The sequence below is a fragment of the Neofelis nebulosa genome, chromosome 17 (assembly GCF_028018385.1).
Source record: "Neofelis nebulosa isolate mNeoNeb1 chromosome 17, mNeoNeb1.pri, whole genome shotgun sequence".
In the NCBI taxonomy this organism is placed as follows: Eukaryota; Metazoa; Chordata; class Mammalia; order Carnivora; family Felidae; genus Neofelis; species Neofelis nebulosa.
This window is the reverse complement of record NC_080798.1, coordinates 595,464-614,989: the sequence shown is the minus strand read 5'-3', so window position 1 is coordinate 614,989 and position 19,526 is coordinate 595,464. Positions and strand designations below refer to the sequence as shown.

Sequence of the window (19,526 nt, the reverse complement as noted above, 5' to 3'; positions counted from 1 at the left end):
GTGGAGCCTGCTTGGGATTCTCTCTCTCTCTCTCTCTCTCTCTCTCTCTGCTCCTACCCCACTTGTGTTCTTTCTCTCAAAATAAATACACTTTAAAAAAATAAAATAAAGGAGATTAACTGAATCATCTCAAAATATGGAAATGGGATTAAAAAGTAGATAGCATAGAAGAAGGTTGTCCCGTATACTTGTCCTTTGTCCATCCAGTAGTTCTCAAAATATAGACAGCACGTTTCGATTCACCTCTACCAGTTACAATAAGAGACCAGATCTTTTGGGGCGCCTGGGTGGCGCAGTCGGTTAAGCGTCTGACTTCAGCCAGGTCACGATCTCGCAGTCCGTGAGTTCGAGCCCCGCGTCGGGCTCTGGGCTGATGGCTCAGAGCCTGGAGCCTGTTTCCGATTCTGTGTCTCCTTCTCTCTCTGCCCCTCCCCCGTTCATGCTCTGTCTCTCTCTGTCCCAAAAATAAATAAAAAAATTAAAAAAAAAAAAAAAAAAAAAAAGAGACCAGATCTTTTGATGCTTGTAAAGCTTCCTAGGTTTAGAAATTGGTTCCACTTGCACTGTACCCCAAAGGCAAACTATCCTTTCTGAATGTTTGTGAGATGACAATGTTAAGACCCTCTAGACACACCCATGAAGCAGACCACTGCCACCTTCTTGCTTAATTCTTACAACACCTGAATTCCCACTCCTGTCTTCCTTTCATCCAGCCATGCCTACAGGATGATCCATATAAGAACTTGTTTTCCACTCTCTAGAAGTCCTGCAATCTCAGAACTGCCTCTGGTCAAACCCATCTGAATAAGTTCATCTGCTGTATCTCCTTGAACTTGTTTTTGGACTTCCAATCTCCCTATGGGCACTGCTGCCGTTAGACTTGATTTTGAACTGTCAGGCTCCCCACGGACACTGTTTTCTTTGGAGTTGGTTTTAGGATACCAACTTCCCAATGGTTACTGCTGCTTTCCCAGTCTTTTCCCTTAGGAAAAGGGAACACCTGGGAACACCTTAGGGAACACCTGGGAACACCTTAGGGAACACCTAAGGAACACCATAGGGCTGTGAACACCTGGCTTTTCCCAGACTTGGTTCTTGAATTGACTCATATATCCCATGCACCCAGCCCAGCTGGATGAATTGTACCATCAGAATACCACTATGGGTTAATGATACTGACAGATGTGTAGATCAGGTCAAGCTATGAAAATTAGGCTAAGAGATAAAGGTCTTTCATAACATAACCAAAACTTTCCAACAGATTCCCTTAAATCCAGAGTGCCCAACCTGTTCTCTTGGCTTTCTCCCACCAAGTGGGATCCCTGGTTGAGAACTGGGTCCCACACCCCCCTCACATGCCTAATATAACTCTTCCTAGTTGTCACCTTTATCAAAGTTTGCCTTTGGTGGCTAGTCAAGCAATACCAGTCATCTTTCACATCGTCACAACCTGGGTGGCAAGCGTTATCCATCCCAATTAGTATTGTTAATGATGTTGAGACACCACAAAGTAGATTGTATCGTAGTTTTTTGAGTTCTAATTGACAAAACATCATATTAGTTTCTGGTGTACAACCATGACTTGATATTTGTACACACTGCAAAATGATCACAATAAGTCTAGCTAACCTCTATCACCACACAGTTACAAAACTTTTTTGAGATTGGAACTTTTTTTTTTAATTTTTTTAACGTTTATTTATTTTTGAGACAGAGAGAGACAGAGCATGAACGGGGGAGGGTCAGAGAGAGGGAGACACAGAATCTGAAACAGGCTCCAGGCCCTGAGCTGTCAGCACAGAGCCCGACGCAGGGCTTGAACTCACGAGCCTTCGAGCTGTGAGATCATGACCTGAGCCGAAGTCGGCCGCTTAACCAATTGAGCCACCCAGGCGCCCTGAGATTGGAACTTTTAAGGTCTACTTTCATAGCAACTATAGCATTAAATATGCAATATAATATTATTAACTTTAGTCACTATGCTGTACATTACATCCCCATGACTTATTTATTTTATAACTGGAGGTTTGTACCTTTTTACCTCCTTTACTCATTTTGTTGTATTGTAAATTTTAAAACTATATTTTCCTGCTGCCTCCATATCCATGCAAACAGGCTGTGAGCACCCCACCCAGGTGACCAGGTTACCTAGGTGATAAGGCTAGTTCTGGCCACAAGCTCCCTTCTGCCCTTCCCTTCAACATTCAAATGTAGCAACGATATCCTCTCCCGCCTATTTCTGTGTACTCCATCCTGACCCCCGATAAAAGGACTTGCCCATGGATACTCACCTTCTGCTCCCCACCTGCTTGGTTAAGCCTGCTCTGTAGGTGTCCCCATTTTGCCGCCCCTCATGGCGGTGCACTTGACTTCTGGTATTATAATTCAATGGGTTTTGACAAATGTATCGTGACATGTATCCAACTTTTTATTATTATACAACATAACTGCTCTACTCTAAAAATCCTTTATACTCCACCTATTCATCTCTCCCTCTATCCTGGCAATCACCAATCTTTTTACTGTTTCCATAATTTTGCCTTTTCCAGAATGTCATATAGCTAGAATCACATATGAAGCCTTTTCAGAATGGCTTCTTTCACTCAGTAATATGTATTTGAGGTTCTTCCATGTTTTTTTTCATGGCTTGATAGCTTATTTATTTTTAAAAGCTATAATTTTGGATAATCAGTTTGGATGTTCTTAAGTTTGTTGATTAATTTAGGAAACACATTTCTACATTACCGAGTCTACTCAAGCAGGAACCACTTAGATTGTATCTTTTAATTACTCACATTTGCATTTATGTCTCTTGAAAATGTGTGTAAATGTATTGCCATAGGATTCGGTTCTTTTCATTTTCCCTTCAACATTAAAATTTTTGTATATTTGCAAAATGGGATTCCTCTTCATACATCCCATCTGCGGTGGGCGTATTAGCAGAACGATTGTTCCAATATTTGCAAGCTGCCCACAGGCTAGCCCGGGTGCAGCGACCCACGTCGTGTCCTCCCAGGGACGTGGAGGACCTGCTTTGGGAGCTTTGAGCCGGGCCGTGAGCCAGAAGACGTTCACGCAGCTCCAGGACCACTGCCGCCGCTCAGGGGGCCAACAGCAGAAAGAGGCTGGCTGGCCGAGGAGGTGGGCCTCGAAAGGGGAGAAGGCGGTTCACCGAGCGTTTCCATTGGGCGGCGCGCGGCGCGATGCCTTCCGGGCGTTGTAGTCTGAGCCTCCAGGGCAGGTGGACTACAAGTCCCAGAAGGCCGCGCAACCCGGCCGAGTGTGCTAGGTAACTTTCGCTTATGCTGCGCTCCGTGCCTCCAGGCTGACAGTGGTCGGGCGCCCGAATCCCTCTCGAGGCCGAGCGGGGCGGCGGGACCACCGAGGGCAACGTCTGGAGGCGGCAAAGGCCGGAGTGGTTCCGGGAGCGGCCAGGAGGCTGGGGCAGGGTCCGCCGGAGACCGGGGCGGGACGGGGTGCTGCAGGTCTGGCCAGGAGGTTCCGCTGCCGGCGCCTGGTTTGAGGGCAACGTGCGTGCAGTTGGGGTTGTCTCCCCTGGGGGTCCCTCGGTTTCCAGCTATGGCGACCCCTGGCTCCGTCTTCGGCCTGCTCGGCCAGGAAGACTGCTGCTCCTCGGTGCCTGTGCCCAGATGCGGAGTTCGTCTGGGCGGGTTCTCTTCTTGCGGGGACAGGGCCCCTAGGGCTTCTCCCTGCTCCCATCGTCCCCCGGTTGCCTTGGCGTTTTCCTTAAGGTTGAGAGTTCCAGTTATTGCTGCCAGTAATGTAAGTCGGATCCAAGCTTCTCTGCCATGGCCGTGACCTTTTGCTGCTTTTAAGCTTCTCTTGGCCTTCAGTACTTTCACTAGGATGTGGTTGGTGTGTGTTTATCTTGCTTTGCGGTCCTTGTCTGAAACTACAGGTTGAAGTGTTTCATCACTTCTCTCCACATCCTCCGCACCACGTTGGTCCAAGCCTCCAGTAGCCCCCAGGCTCTTCTTCCTATCGTACCATTATCTCCATTAGTCCATTACCCACACAGCAGCCAGAAGAGGCTTTGTCAATACGAGAGCATTCTTTCCTTCCTGGTTAAAGCTGCTTGGTGGTTCCCGAAACCCCAATATCATTCCAATACAGAAACAGGGCTTTCATGAATGTTTTCAGGCATCAGCATATCGGAAATGAAGATGTGAGGGTTGGGATGTTTGTGAGTAACTGGGCTATTTATATCATGACCTTAAGAGACTTGTTTACATGCATTTACCTATAATATTAATTGTGGAAGTTCTCCTTGCCCTCTCTTTGGGGTCTTTGCACCCCCTGACAGTGTTAAGGCACTGGAAGATCCATTGAGCCATGTGACAGTCCCAACCCAGTTTACACCAAGTTCCAAAGGAACAAACTCACAGCCTCCCAATCCAGGTGGTTTTTTCACTGGACAATTAGAACATCCAGTAAGTAAACCAGGGCAAGTAGAGCACCCAAGAAGTCCTTAAGCATAGAGGTTTATTTTTCCAAATATTCAAAATCCAGATCAGCCTCACCTGTTATTCCCTCAGTCTGCTCTAACAAATCCATACCCCCAACTTCTTCCCTTTGGCCTGGGCTGCCTTCCCTGGACTCTGATGGGGCCCTTCCATTGTCATAACATGGGAGGGTGTTTAGAGTCTGAGCGGGGAATAACCCTAATGTCAGTTTAGCCTTTTGTTCAGTAGACATTTGTTGAGAACTTGCTATGTGACAGACACTTCCCAGGTCCTGGAGATACAACACTGAACAAGTGAAAAACCATGCCCTATTGGAGCTTGTATCTAGTTAGAGTGATACAGGCAATGAAAAGAAATATAACTTGGTTACATAGTATGCTTGAAGTTGATAGGTGTTAATGAATATTTAGAATAAAAGAATAGAGTAGGGTAAGGGAATCAAGAATGAGGGATCTGCTGCTTTATTTTTTTTTTAATTTCTTTTTTTTTTTTTTTTTGCATTTATTTATTTTTGAGAGACAGAGAGTAAGTGGGGGAGGAGCAGAGAGAGAATGAGACAGAATCCGAAGCAGGCTCCAGGCTCTGAGCTGTCAACACAGAGCCCGACATGGGGCTTGAACCCACAAACTGTGAGCTCATGACCTGAGCCAAAGTCACACGCTTAACCGACTGAGCCACCCAGGTGCCCCTGCTGCTTTATTTTTTATTTATTTTTTTAAGCGCTTCTTTTTGAGAGAGGGAAGGGGATGGGCAGAAAGAAGGAGACAGAACCCGAAGCAGCAGGCCCTGTGCTGTTAGCACAAAGCCCAACACAGGCTGGAACCTACAAACCTTGAGATCATGACCTGAGCCAAAGTTGGACACTCAACCAACCGAGCCACCCAGGCACCCCAAGGGATCTGCCATTTTAAATAGAACCTCTTGGCCTTGGGCTTGCCTGTGCTGTGTGCTGCTCCTATGGAGAAGTTGAGAGAATAAGGGGAGCTGTAATGGGACGTGGTCTCGACCTCATGTTGAGACAATATACTCAAAGAAGATTCACAACGGAGATTCCAGTTTTGGTTCATACAAGCCAATTCAACCACAGACACCTACCTGAAATAAAGCCAGGTATAACCTAAGAGGCAAAAGATCTGGGAATATCAGAAACTGCTAGAAAGACTTGGGTTTGATTTGAACTAGTATGCTGGGCTGGCTGGCTGGAGCAGGAGACGGTATAGCTCAGCTGTAATAAAAAAACAAAAGGAACTCCTGGAGTTTGCGCTTGTTTCTTCTCTTCCTTTGCCTTAGAACAGTGTGCCCACAGCTGCTGTAACCCAACTTCTGGTCCAGACTTCCTGAGGAGTGGAATCAAGGCAAGGCAGTAGCCTGTGAGCAGCAGAGAAACAGGCACAGAACACATCACCTCAGGCAAGTGTTTCTCCATCCTGCCTCCCCAAAGCTCTGGGATGGTGAATCACATTCCAAGGAGTTATCTCATGGGACGAGGAATCATTGACTAGTTTTCTGAGGCCTCAACCTCCCCTCCCAGGATCCACTGTCTCTACCCCTGAACTCAGTGGGGTTTATAGGTACCAGGATCTGATCCCATCACATGTATGCGTAACAACTGATAAAATAGCCAGTGATCCCAAAAGATATATACTCACTGGCCCAAGTAATAAGCAATTTTCAGAGCATAACAATTTCAAGAGAAAACAAACATTGGATTACAGAATCCATCAGAAACATATACTAGAACAGATGGAACAAAATTTTAAATTAGTCTATTAAATGCATTTAAGGAGTAAGGCATGGTATTAACAATAAGAAATGAGAATAATGACACATAAAAAAGAACCAAGTATAAATATTAGGTATGTAAAACAATAGTTGAAATGAAGACACAGTAGAGGCAATAAATAGCAAAATGGACAGCTGAAAAATAAACTTAGCAAACTGGAAGAGCAAATTGAGAAAATGTCCAGACAAAAGAAAAAAAGAAAGGAAAAGGAATTAGAGAACATAAAAGAAAGGCTAAGAAATATGGACAACAGACACAGGTGTGCTAACATTTGAATAATCAGACTCATAAAAGAGAAACTTTTTAAATGGAAAGGATGAAATATTAGAAATAAGGTAAATTTCCATAAAGTATTTAGCACTGGTCCTAGAACATCTCATTCAAAATTCCTTTACTATATTATGACATATAAAATCCTAAATTTGTATATTTTTGTTTGTGCTAATAACAGTAACAGTACAGTTACTGTCATAATTTACCTTGTTTTTACTACAGACATAACACCGCTTATATGCAAAGCTACTCAAGATAAAATCAGAAACACAGGAATTTGATCTTAGAAGGAACTGTAACATTTGTCAAATCTGACTACCCCTGGGATGATTTATTGCCTCTTAGTTCTTTTTTCTTCTTCTTTTAGTCATCAATGCAAAGAAGGGAGGCAGTTACTCCCTGGTAAACAAGGAAAATACATGAGAGGGAAATAAATGTTAAAAAGCTCAGAAAGGAAATTTAGAGGCATAGAATGAGAAGAGGAATTTGGGAATACCTGATTGCTTTCCAAAGAAGTAGGCTAGAGCTGGTGAGGAGAGCACCCTGGTAGATTAGCAAGGTGAATGCATATAACCAACTGTGCCTGTACATAACTGTCAAGAATGTATAAAACTAACAGTGGGAGTTCAGAAAAACAAAGCCCACTATATGCTATGTGGCTAAAAGAGTCATAATCAAGGAGGTTTAACAGAAATCCAGGCAGAAAGAGCCTTAACCCTATAGACTGGCCTGACTTGTTCCTTGTTTTCTATATTTACCAATCCTTGTACAAGCCTCACTACCATCATTCTGTTACCATTTGTCACTGGAACAATAGTAAGCCTTTATTCATTGGTCTCAGATTTAAGCATATCACAGACTTCTAAAAACTGACCTTTTTATCTCTTGTAATGCTCCCTATGCTTGTATCCTCCTTGTGCAATGTTTTATGGTTCTTATTTTTTTTAATGTTTTTATTTATTTTTGAGACAGAGAGAGACAGAGCATGAGCAGGGGAGGGGTAGAGAGAGAGGGAGACACAGAATCTGAAGCAGGCTCCAGGCTCTGAGCCATCAGCACAGAGCCCGATACAGGGTTCAAACTCACGAACTATGAGATCATGACCTGAGCTGAAGTTGGATGCTCAACCAACTGAGCCACCCAAGCACCCCCTTGTGGTTCTTATTCTTTTAAAAAAATGTTTTTTAACATTTATTCATTTTTGAAAGGCAGAGGGAGACAGAGCGTGAATGGGGGAGGGGCATAGAGGGAGGGAGACACAGAAACAGAAGCAGGCTCCAGGCTCTGAGCTGTCAGCACAGAGCCCAACGCGGGGCTTGAACTCACAGACCACGAGATCGTGACCTGAGCTGAAGTTGGATGCTTAACCAACTGAGCCACCCAGGTGCACCCCCCCCTTTTTTTTTTAACATTTATTCATTTTTGAAAAGCAGAGAGAGAGCACGAAGTGCTTCTTATTCTTTAAAAAAAATGGATAATATCACAAAAAAAGACATTTCCCAGAATGTAAAACAGATTAAAGACATCAGACTAAAAGCCCACAGAGAGTGTCTTAGAAAGTTATGCATAGGGGCGCCTGGGTGGCGCAGTCGGTTAAGCGTCCGACTTCAGCCAGGTCACGATCTCGCGGTCCGTGAGTTCGAGCCCCGCGTCAGGCTCTGGGCTGATGGCTCAGAGCCTGGAGCCTGTTTCCGCTTCTGTGTCTCCCTCTGTCTCTGCCCCTCCCCCGTTCATGCTCTGTCTCTCTCTGTCCCAAAAATAAATTAAAAAAAAAAAAAAAAAAAAAAAAAAAAGAAAGTTATGCATATACTTCAAACCCAGCCACTCCACTCCTAGGTTTTTACCCAAGATAAATGCAAACTTACACACACAAAAGCCCTGTGGTAGAATGTCTGTATCAGCTATATTTACAATAGCCAACAAATGGAAACAACTTTATGCTCATCAGCAGGTGAAGAGGATAAGTAATGGTAGCACATTCACAGAATGGAATGCTACTCAGCAAAAAAAAAAAAAAAAAAAAAAAAAAAGGAGTAAACTACTGATACGAGCTACAACATGGATGAACCTCAAAAACAGACAAAAAAACATTATGTGGAGAAAAGACCTGATCCCAAAAGTGTCCACATAGTAAAAGTAGTATATGAATAAAATACCGTGTGATTCTATTTATATGAAACTCTAAAAGACAATCTTAGTATGTAGTGGCAGAGCAGATAGGTGTTGCCCAGAGGTTGGGGCAGTGGGGTGTGATGGGGATTAACTAAAGAGACATAAAGGAACTTTTTGGGAAAGGGAAAATATAGTTTTGATTGTAGTGATAGTAACAAGGGTGTAGACATTTTTCAACACTCATCAAACTGTAGCCCTAAAAGGAAAGTCCTCAGCATAACAGTGGTGTTTGAAGCCTCAAGACTGGATGAGAACTTCAGGGATGTAAACAGGAAATGGGGCACCCTGACAGTAAGAGGTAAGGGAAGTGGGGGAGGAAACAGCTAAGGGAGCCTGAAATGAAGGCCAGAATCAGGTGTAAAGTCCTGAAAGCCATGTGAAAAACATGCTTCAAGGAGGTAATGATCCATGATCTATAATGCTGCTGATATTTCAAGGAAGTAAAAAACGGAATTGACTACTACGTTTAGCAATGTGGAGGACATCTGGCAGTGAGGTAGGTTTGGAGAGGTTTCAAGAATGGAAAAGAAGTGGAGACAGCAAAACAGACAACTCTTGAAAAATTTTGCTTTCTATAATGAAGCAGAAAAATTATGCAGGAGCTAGAAGGGAATGTGTTATCGAGAGGTTTTGTTTTTTTTTAAAGTATGTTTACATATTGGTGGGAATAATCTAGTACATCGGCAAAACATGATGATACAGGAGATAAGGCAAACTTGCTAGAGCAATGCCCTCGAGATAGGCTCTGGAGTCAACCCAGCCAGTTTGTATGTAGGTCCCTGTGGGACAGGGCAGACACTGTGGACAATGGGTACGTTATGGAAAGCTTCTACTGATTCCTTCTGTTCTCAGGTAAGCGGGAAGCAAAGTCATCTGCTGGCAGTGAGCCTGAGGGAAGGTTAAGTCAAGGAATTGTTGGAATTTTGATACTAAATAGCCAAGCCAAGCAGCTTGGGAAACAGATGGTGGAGGGGTTCCAGTCACTAGTAATGGAATGGTCCTAGGGATGACCATGGGAGTGACTGACTGTGGCAAGTGGTTGACAAAACCATAAGCAGAGGGGTCCTGTGAGGTCAGGACATGGAAAGATCATCCAGATGGATGATGGAATGGTTCTAGATGCAGTAAGGCAGGTACCGAATTCTTTGATATATGGATGAGTGACTCAGATGACTGGAATGAAGGGAAGCAAGTGTGATGGTCTCATGTCCCAAGAGTCAGAGGTGAGTTTTAGAGAGAAGGGAGGAACAATCTAGAGGCTGCAAATGAGAAAAGTGGGGGGGTGGAGGGGAGAAGAAAGGAGCCACCCCTTGAAGCCATCATAAGAGACACTGTGCATAGGGGAGACTCAAGCTTCAGTCACAGCAGGAAGGTTTCAAGGAAGAGCTCATGATGAAATGAGTTCCAGTTGGGCCCAGCAGAAGGTTCCAGAGTTGGGGAGTTGAACATGGGGTTAAAAAAAAAAGAGGGCAATGAACTAAGCCATACATAGGTTAGAGGGTTGGAGTAAGGGAGGTGAAGGGGTGTGGGAGTCCTGAACATCCAAGGCACACTGTGCACATAACGCTGTGTGATAGATGATAGAGATGTAGGGATCCTTCCAGGAGGAAGCAGAAGTCTGGGACTTTCTCTTGACTTGTGATATGGGCTGGGCCACAAAAGGCACTTTTAGAAAAACTTTTTTAAAAGATATTAAGCTGTGTAATATAGAGTGACTTGTCAGGATGCTTGTGTAATATTGTATATGAATTATGAGATTCTTTGGAGTCACTAAATCAAAGAATCTCGGTTTGCTCAAAGTGTATTACACTGGGTATTAGAATACTCTACCCATATATTCACAGTATTACTTGACACATATTACTTTCTCTTACAGAGATAATATTGCTAATTCTATTCTAAAGATATTTGCAGAAATCACATGAGAAATGCATTCAGTTAATTTACTCCTGCAACATTTATTGGGTGACCACTACGCACTAAGCCCTGAAAGGTAAGGAATCAGATGTTACATACCTATGTGAGTTCCAGCTACAGAACACACACCCTCCCACACCAGTAGGTCACTGTTTCTCAACCAATGGGGACCCTGTAAGAACTAGATGAACCTTTTGTATCCTGGATTTCTAACCAATGTCCTTGAAGCCTATCCAAGGATTCCTGGCCCGTAATTATAGTCCTACTTTAGGGAAATAGAGGAAATATCTGTGAACAGGAGAGAAGCCACCTAAATCTGCTTATCCATCCTGCCTCCTTTCCCCTAGGAGCACTCAGAGAGACTTCCTCACTCTGATGAATTGGTGAGCTTCCTTCCCTTCTGAAGTGCCCCTACTATCAAGCAATCTTCTCATCAAGAGAAGATAAAGAAAGCATAAACACTGAATTTGAGAGAGACCTTGAGAAACAATGCTCCCATGTGCTGTAGTGTCTCTTGCTCTCTGCCCCACAAGGGCCATTCTAACCCCATCAAGAGGCATTCCTCAGCATTGCCCAAACCTCCGATTTGTCTTCCAGTCACTGTTGTGCTGTAATGCTCAGGATTGTGGGTGGTGAAATCTTAGGGAACCCAAGTACTAGAAAATGGCAGCGATTCTGACTGTCCAATCCAGACTTCATATTCCGAAGGCCGCTTAGCTCTCATGTTACCAGAAATCATTCAGGTCAGAGAGCCAGGTAACTTTATTTCCCACTGTTTAGGAATTTCTCGGTTTTTATTATCAAGTTATCTACTATAGAAAACTGAACAAAAGAAAAATTTAGGGGAAAAAAAAAATCACTGGAGAGGCAGCATAACATGGTAGTTAAAAACATGACTCTAGAGCCAAACAATCTTGGTTCCATTCCTTAATAGCTGTGTGTCCTTAGGTAGGTTTCTCAACACTCTGCACGAGTTTCTCCATTTGTAAAACTGGGATAATAATAGTACCTATCTCATAGAGTTAAGGGGACTGAACAAGTTAATATTTGAAAGCATTTAAAACAAAGCCTAGCACATACGTGCTGTGTTTATAAAACTTTTTTAAAAATCTTAAATTAACAAGGTTAATTTCTCCATGGATCCTTCCAGTCCTTATCCATATACATTTTTTAGATGTTATAATAGATACGTATATACAATTTTGTGTCCTTTTCATTCCTTAACATTATGTATATCGATGCAGTGTCCACAATTGTAACTTACAGTGATTGCCTAAAACAGATTACAAGTGAATTGTCCAACAATGCAATCATGAGTAAACCATGGACACTGACACAATGGGTCATAAACTGTCAACTTTTGTTCTAACAACATCAGTCTCATACTTCTAGGTAATAATCTTTCCACCATTAGTAAAATCATTTACTAATCTTTTCTAAGGTTAATCTTGATCGACAGTAAATATCCCATTCAATACTAATTTTTTTTCTTAAATTCAGATTTAGTATTTCATATTGTGTTCCTTAAACGGCACCCACATTCTCCCTTTGTAACAGCAAAATCTGTATTTCCATAATTATGCACAAGATGTTATTGTAAAGCTTCCTATCCATTATTCCAGCTTGATGCAAAACAGTGTACTTTCAGTTAAAAAACTTTTCCTAGAATAAGGTTTCCCTTAACAATGCACTGCAATCCACAAATTCAGACCTCAGTTGAGATCTCTTACTGAAAGAAGTCTTATTCCCTATATTCATGTTCCTCAAGTAGGATTCCTGGTAGGAATCAAGTAGGACCATGAGGGGATTTGAGTTTTCTTCACTGTAATTCTCTGATGTTAAATAAAGGCTACATAACTGCTGAAAGCTTTGTTCTATTCTTTTCATTCACAGGTTCCTTCTAAGGAGATACTTTCTACCAAATAATAAAAAGAAGTCTTTCTGAATTCTTACTAAACAATTTGCCCTCTTGATTATATTTATAGGGTTTTTTTTCAGTGTGTTACCAAATGTACAATAAAAGAAAAATCTCTTATCAATTCAATTCACAGTTTCTCTTCACTATGATTTCTCTGATGCTGAAGTAGGGCTGAGTGACCACTAAAGGCTTTTCCACAGTCATTGCATATAAAGCGTTTCTCTCCACTATGCATTCTCTGATGAATAATGAGAGAAGAATTCTTACAGAAAGCTTTCTCACAATGATTACATTTGTAGGGTTTTTCTCCAGTATGGTTTCTTAGATGTACAATAAGGGAAGAACTCTCATTAAATGCTTTCCCACATTCGTTACATCTATATGGTTTCTCTCCAGTATGAGTTCTCCGGTGTGCAATAAGGTGAGAGCTACAGTTAAAAGATCTTTCACATTGATTACATTTATAGGGTTTCTCACCAGTGTGAATTCTCCGATGAGCAACAAGGTGACAGCTCTGACTGAAGGATTTTCCACATTTATTACACTCATAGGGCTTTTCTCCAGTATGAGTCCTTTGATGTCTAACAAGGTGAGCCATCTGGCTGCAGGACTTCCCACATTTATTACATTCATAAGGCTTGATTCCAGAATGAATTATTTCATGTTTAGTGAGGGCTGAGCGTTCTCTGAATGCTTTGCCACATTCCTGACAGTTATAGGGTTTCTCTCCTGTGTGAGTTCTCTGATGGGCAATAAGATGTGAGCTCCAGCTGAAGGATTTTCCACATTCAGTACATTTATATGGTTTTGCTCCAGAGTGAGTTCTTTCGTGTTTACTAAGGGCTGAGTAATCCCTGAAAGCTTTTTCACATTCATCACATTTAAAGGGCTTCTCTCCAGTATGCATTCTCATGTGGGCAATAAGATGGGAGCTCCAGCTGAAAGATTTCCCACATTCAGTACATTCAAAGGGTTTCTCTCCGGTATGAGTTCTCTGATGTCCAATAAGATGGGAGTTCCAGTTGAAAGATTTCCCACATTCATTACATACATAAGGTTTCTCTCCTGTATGAATTCTCTTATGTACAATAAGATGAGAATTCCAGCTGAAGGCTTTTCCACATTTATTACATTCATAGGGCTTTATTCCAGTGTGAGTCCGTTCATGTTTAGTAAGGGCTGAACGATTCCTAAATACTTTTCCACATTTATCACATTCATAGGGTTTCTCTCCAGTATGAGTTTTCTTATGCTGGATAAGGTAAGAGCTCCAGATGAAAGATGTTCCACATTCATTATATTCATAGGGTTTCTCTGAGGTGTATGTACTTGTATGTTGAGTAAGGAATGAGTCATACCCAAAGACTTTCTCCCATTCATTGTATTTATATGCTTTCTCTACAGTACCAATTTTTTGACGCTCCATAAATGATGAAAAATAAAAGATATTCTCATATTCTTTGTAATCATACTGGTTTTCTCCAATATGAAGTCGTGGGTGTTCATTAAATGATGGGCTCTGGTTAAAGATTTGATGGCATTCCTTATATTCATAGAGTTTTTCTCCTGTATGCATTCCCTTATGATCACCAAAATGTAATATATGATTGAAAGATTTCACAGCATCAGTACATTTAAGAAGATTACCTCCAGTTTGCATCCTTTCAGGCTGATTAGGTTGTATGGACTGGTAGAAAGTTTTGTCATAATCATGATTTCCACAGGTAATCTTATCTGCATACATTATGGCTGAGTTACACCGCCAGCTTTCAGCATTTGTATCAGGCTTATAGAAATGTTCTATTTGAGAAACTCTCTGAGATGGAACAAAGTTTAAGCTCTGGCTACACTCTGCTCCAAGTTCACAGAATTCTGAACCTCTTTGAGATAGTACTTGCTTTTGCATGAAGACCATTTGCCTCATAGCTGTACTCTGGTTCATGTGATACATTTCCAACTGGTCTTTACATCCCAAGACTTCTAACCTGGAGAACCAAGGATCATCCCATATGTATCTTTCCAGCTTCATGCTATGGGATTGTTCTTCCTCAAAAATGCTTTGTGTTGGGATCAGTGCTTTGCTTTCAAGATTTCTCATCCATTCTGAAATAATCAGAAAAAAAAGCCATGAGAGCACAGAGAAAAAATTTCCGAGAACAGAGTGGGAAAAGTGAGATTTATTGTCCATATTATTGAAAAGGCAGGTGTGACCTTGTTTTCAAATAGATTTGTAACACAAAGATCATAACAGGGAAGAGGAGAATAGTGAAAAAAAAAAAGTATGTGAACCAGCCTAAGTGTATACTGGATACCAATAACAACCATTTAAGTGCATTTTCCCATAGAAAAAAAGACCAGGATAAAGGTGTATGGTAAAGGAATCGAGGTCCTGGAATGGTCTAAGAGTGTTTTGCATGCTTGAGGCCTTGAAGCACACTGTGTAGCATCTCTCTAGATAGTGTGTACAAATGACATTTATGGTCATTTATGGTGAAAATCTGCTTTCCTTCTGGGGGTCTGGAGCTTCAGTGGTTGCAGTCAGTTACACAGGCACTGTGTATTCAAATCTCCAATAAACACCCTGGACTCCTAGGCTCTGGCCAGCTTTCCTAGTAGATGACATGTCATATGTGTTGTCACAACTCACTGCTGAAGGAATTAAACGTGTGTGTCCTCTGCAACTCCACTGGAAAAGGACTACTGAAAGCTTGCACTTGGTTTCCTCCAGACTTATATTCATGTGCCTCCTCCCTCTGCTGCCATTGCTTTGTATCCTTTCACTGTCATACATTACATTACATTAGTACAATGACTAACGTCATTTTGTACTAATGTACTTTTGCATTACAAAAGTACAATGACTTTTGAGTCCTGTGCATCCTAGTGAAATCACTGAACCCAAGGGTGGCCTGGGGGATCCCTGACAAAGGGACCCAGTGAATATTATTAAGGTGAAAAAATAAGAAATAACTTGCTTACAAGATAAACAAGCAACCAGGCCTTTAACTTATGTTTAAATGATGAAAGTGTCCTAATTCACTTCTGTGTTTTAATATCCTGACTCCTTCCCTATTTTGACACCTGCCCCCCAAAAAGGAGGGACTGGCGTTAAGAGAAAGTATCACCAACAGAAGCTTCAAGCAAGGATCTTATCTATGTTAATATGCTGTCGCACTGTTTCATATTCCAGTCAATGACACAAAATTCGTCAGCCCACAAATCACCATAGTTTAAGAACACCCCTACAGTTACAACCCTTCTAACTACAGAATGATTTGCAAAGCAATGGCACACAAGACAGACTCGAAAGGCGACACATTATGATGAAGACACAGGAGTTATAGCCTGATATAATCTGTATTTAAATTGTGGCTCCGGGCACCTGGCTGGCTCAGTCAGTAGAGTGTGCAACTCTTGATCCTGGGGTTGTGAATTCAAGCCCCACGTTGGGTGTAGAGATTACTTACAAATATAATTTTTAAAAATCTATGTATATATAAACACACACACACACACACACACACGCACATACATTCATACATACTGGCTCTATACTATCCACAGAGGATGTTTCCAATATCTTCGCGAGATTGTGAATCCAGTGAAATGTCTGGCAAGTTCAACATATGAAAGCTATCCACCATCACTGCTGAGGTAACAGTCCTCCAACAACTGAAGGGGTCTGTCTGAGTTTCCTACTGCTGCTATAACAAATTACCACACATGCAGCAGCTTAAAATCACACAATCTTGGGGCGCCTGGGTGGTGCAGTCGGTTAAGCGTCCGACTTCAGCCAGGTCACGATCTCACGGTCCGTGAGTTTGAGCCCCGCGTCAGGCTCTGGGCTGATGGCTCGGAGCCTGGAGCCTGTTTCCGATTCTGTGTCTCCCTCTCTCTCTGCCCCTCCCCCATTCATGCTCTGTCTCTCTCTGTCTCAAAAAAAAAAAAAAAAAAAAAAAAAAAATCACACAATCTTATTCCTTTACAGCTTTGGAAGTCAGAAGTCCAAAATGGCTTTTACTGGGCTACAATCAGGGGAGCCTCCCTCTAGGGCAGAATCTACGGCGTGGCCTTCTCCTGCTTTTAGAAGCTGCCTGCATTCTTTGGCTTATAGCTCCTTCCTCCATTTGCAGAGCATATCACTTCATCCTCTGTTTCTGTCACCACATCTCCTCTCTGTGTCTCAGACACTCCTGCCTCACTCTTAAAAGGACCTTGCAATTACCATGGTCATTCAGATAATACAAGATAATCCCTCCATCTCAAAATTTATTCACATCTGAGAAGTCCCTTTGCCATACGAAGTACCATATTCACAAGCTTAAGATGTGGACATCCTTTGGGAGGAAGGGGGTGTCATTATTTACCCTACCGCAGGGTCTAAGCCACAGATACCTTATTCGACACAGACTCTTGTCCACTTTCTCTAGGTTTTTCTTCTGTCTTCACTATACACCACTTCCTTCCTTTTACTATCCAACTCCATTACAACAGGGGCCCTACTTTGCTCAAGATGTGGCATTTATTACTAATTTCAAGCTTAGCTCCTAGAAGTTAGGGAATGATCAATCTTCATATAGATTTTGAATCCTTCCAGTAGAAACTTTAAGAAATGGTAGCTAAGCAAATGAACAATTCTTGTCCTACTTTATAGTTGGTACTTGTAGTCTGAGTATCCAGAACCAGAGACAGGACAACAAAGTATCATCTAACCTGGGAGTTAGAACCTATGTGACGAGAGGACATAGTAAACAGTTGTCAACAATACACACAGTGTATCACTGAGCCTGAGGGGATGCAGTTGCTGGGCGGGTGGGAGGCTAGGAAAGGAGATCAGAGATTAGTACTCAACAGAAACAATCTAGGAAGGTTTCGCACAAGAGAAAAGACATGAGCTCAGCCTTCAGGCTTGACTTGAATATAGACATACTGCTCCTGTACAGCACGAGCTAGTGACAAAATGAGAAAGATAACAGAAAAAAATGGATGGTCTTGAAACCTATCTAGTCAGAGTTATTTAAAAGGCTACTCGAATCACCGCAGATTTACTGACAGAGAGCTCATAATAGAAGATTTCAGGGAGGTAGATCAAGAAAAAACACCTGAGGTAGCTAACAATAAGTAAAAATTTATTCATTAACTTGAGCTGGAATTTGGTAAGGGACCTGAGGGTGATGTTGGTAGAAGCTGAGTGACACACAACTAACATTTCAGAGGCAGAAAATCTCAGGAGCTAGAAGAACCATTACATCTTGGAGAAGAAAAGGAAGGTAAGACTTCTCAATTTCCAGCTTGGAGGACTCACAGGAGGCTGGTACCAGCGATATGCATCAAAAAGAGGACGAAACGTAATTTAGAAGGAAGAGATGAGCTTCCCGGTTCTAGCAGGATCCCAGAGTTGGTTGAGGTGATTTGCAAGACGGTAGAAGTTTATGGATGGAGATGGTGGAACCAAACCTCAGGACGGTGGCTCAGGATAGTAACTCAGAATGGTCAGCACCAAGAGTAGGAGAGTTAAAGCTCCTGGAATTCAGAGCCCTTGATGGAAGGTTTCAGATATGAATGGGGGCAACTGATGAGACTCCAAAAAGCCTACTTCATTAGAATGGATGGGAAGATAGCCACCTTCACAACTCAAGAACAGGCTGTTGTACATTATTAAATTAAAAACAGCAAGATACACAACAGAATAGATTATAATCTACTTTTAGAAAGGTGAAAATAACCATATCTCTATATGCTTTTAGCTGTGAAAGGAAACTCTGGAAACATATAATAGAAATTATTAAAACTGATTATCTGGGGCAAGATGTCGGTAAAAATGGCAAAATAGGGCCTCTGAAATTTCACCATTCCATAAAAGCAACCAAAAACTGTCAGAATCAATTTCCTCAGGATTCTATAAATTAACCAAAGTCCTCTGGCAGCCCAGAGAAGAGTTTATTCAAGAAAGACAGCTGAATTTTTGGAACAGTGGGCTTTGGGGCACTGTAACTTACCCTAGTCCCATCTCTGGCTCCCCGGCTCAGCAGCAGCCTTGTAAAATAACAGCCAATATTTCTGGTACTAGAGGGAACAGAACGAAGCTGGGGGTTCCCCAAAGCCTCGTTCCCAAAGAATAGTCATTATTTGACCCATTTGGTGGTTGTCAGGCCCTTGAAAGGTTGTCAGGGCCTGGAAGCCTCTAGGAAGCAGGTATTTGTCAAACATTTACAGGCAGTATATTAAAAAGTCATTACCGCCTGAGACGATGGCAAATAGCTAAAGCAAACAATACGCAAAACCAAAATGATTTTTAAAAAGCCAAGGGAGAAGACATTCTTAGGGGCTTTGAAAAGTTCTAAAACATTTCTGGGAACATAGAATACATATGATAATTAAACTGTCAAAAGCCAAAGCCTGATAGAGGATGCTGAAAGCAGCAAGAGAAAAGGTATTCATCACATCCAAGGGATCTTCATATGACCAACAGGGCATACCTGTCTGGAAACCATGGAGGTAAGAAAGAAAAATACTGCCAACCAAGAATCCTGTATCTGGCAAAACTCTCCTTCCAAAATGAGGGGGAAAGGAAAGCACTCCAAGATAAACCATCTGAGAGAGTCTGCTGCCAGCAAACCTGCCCTAAAACAAATGGAGTCCTTTGGGTGAAATGACAGGACACAGGCAGTAACTCAAAATACAGGACACCAATAAATGTAACTACATAGGTAAATATGACAAGGCCGTCTAAACACATTTTTTGCTTGTAATTTTTTTTTCCTATCTGATTTAAAAGCCAAAAACAGGCACCTATGTGGTTCAGTTGGTTAAACGTCTGACTTCAGCTCAGATCATGATCTCACAGCTCTTGAGTTCAGGCCCCACCCCAGAGGTCTAGAGCCTGCTTTGGATTCTGTGTCTCCCTCTCTCTCTACCCCTCCCCCAGTCACGCTCTGTCTCTCTCTCAAAAATAAAAAAGAAATTTTAAAAAAAGACA

The 19,526-nt window shown here is 42.1% G+C and overlaps 1 protein-coding gene across 8 annotated transcripts in view; it reads right to left on the bottom strand.

The window, feature by feature from the left end:
* Nucleotides 1-2,405: 2,405 nt before the first annotated feature.
* The window catches only part of ZNF606 (zinc finger protein 606), a 31,745-nt gene continuing 14,624 nt past the window's right edge, over nt 2,406-19,526 (bottom strand). For 3 of the 8 annotated variants that reach the window (XM_058706574.1, XM_058706576.1, XM_058706577.1), the window contains one exon: nt 10,646-14,650. In XM_058706574.1, coding sequence (XP_058562557.1) covers nt 12,675-14,650 — 1,976 coding nt within the window. In that variant the 3' untranslated portion in view covers nt 10,646-12,674. Of the gene's footprint in view, nt 5,853-10,645; nt 14,651-18,546; nt 18,614-19,526 lie in introns of those variants that run through there. The other 5 variants (XM_058706578.1, XM_058706582.1, XM_058706579.1 and 2 more) reach the window with 5 other exon arrangements.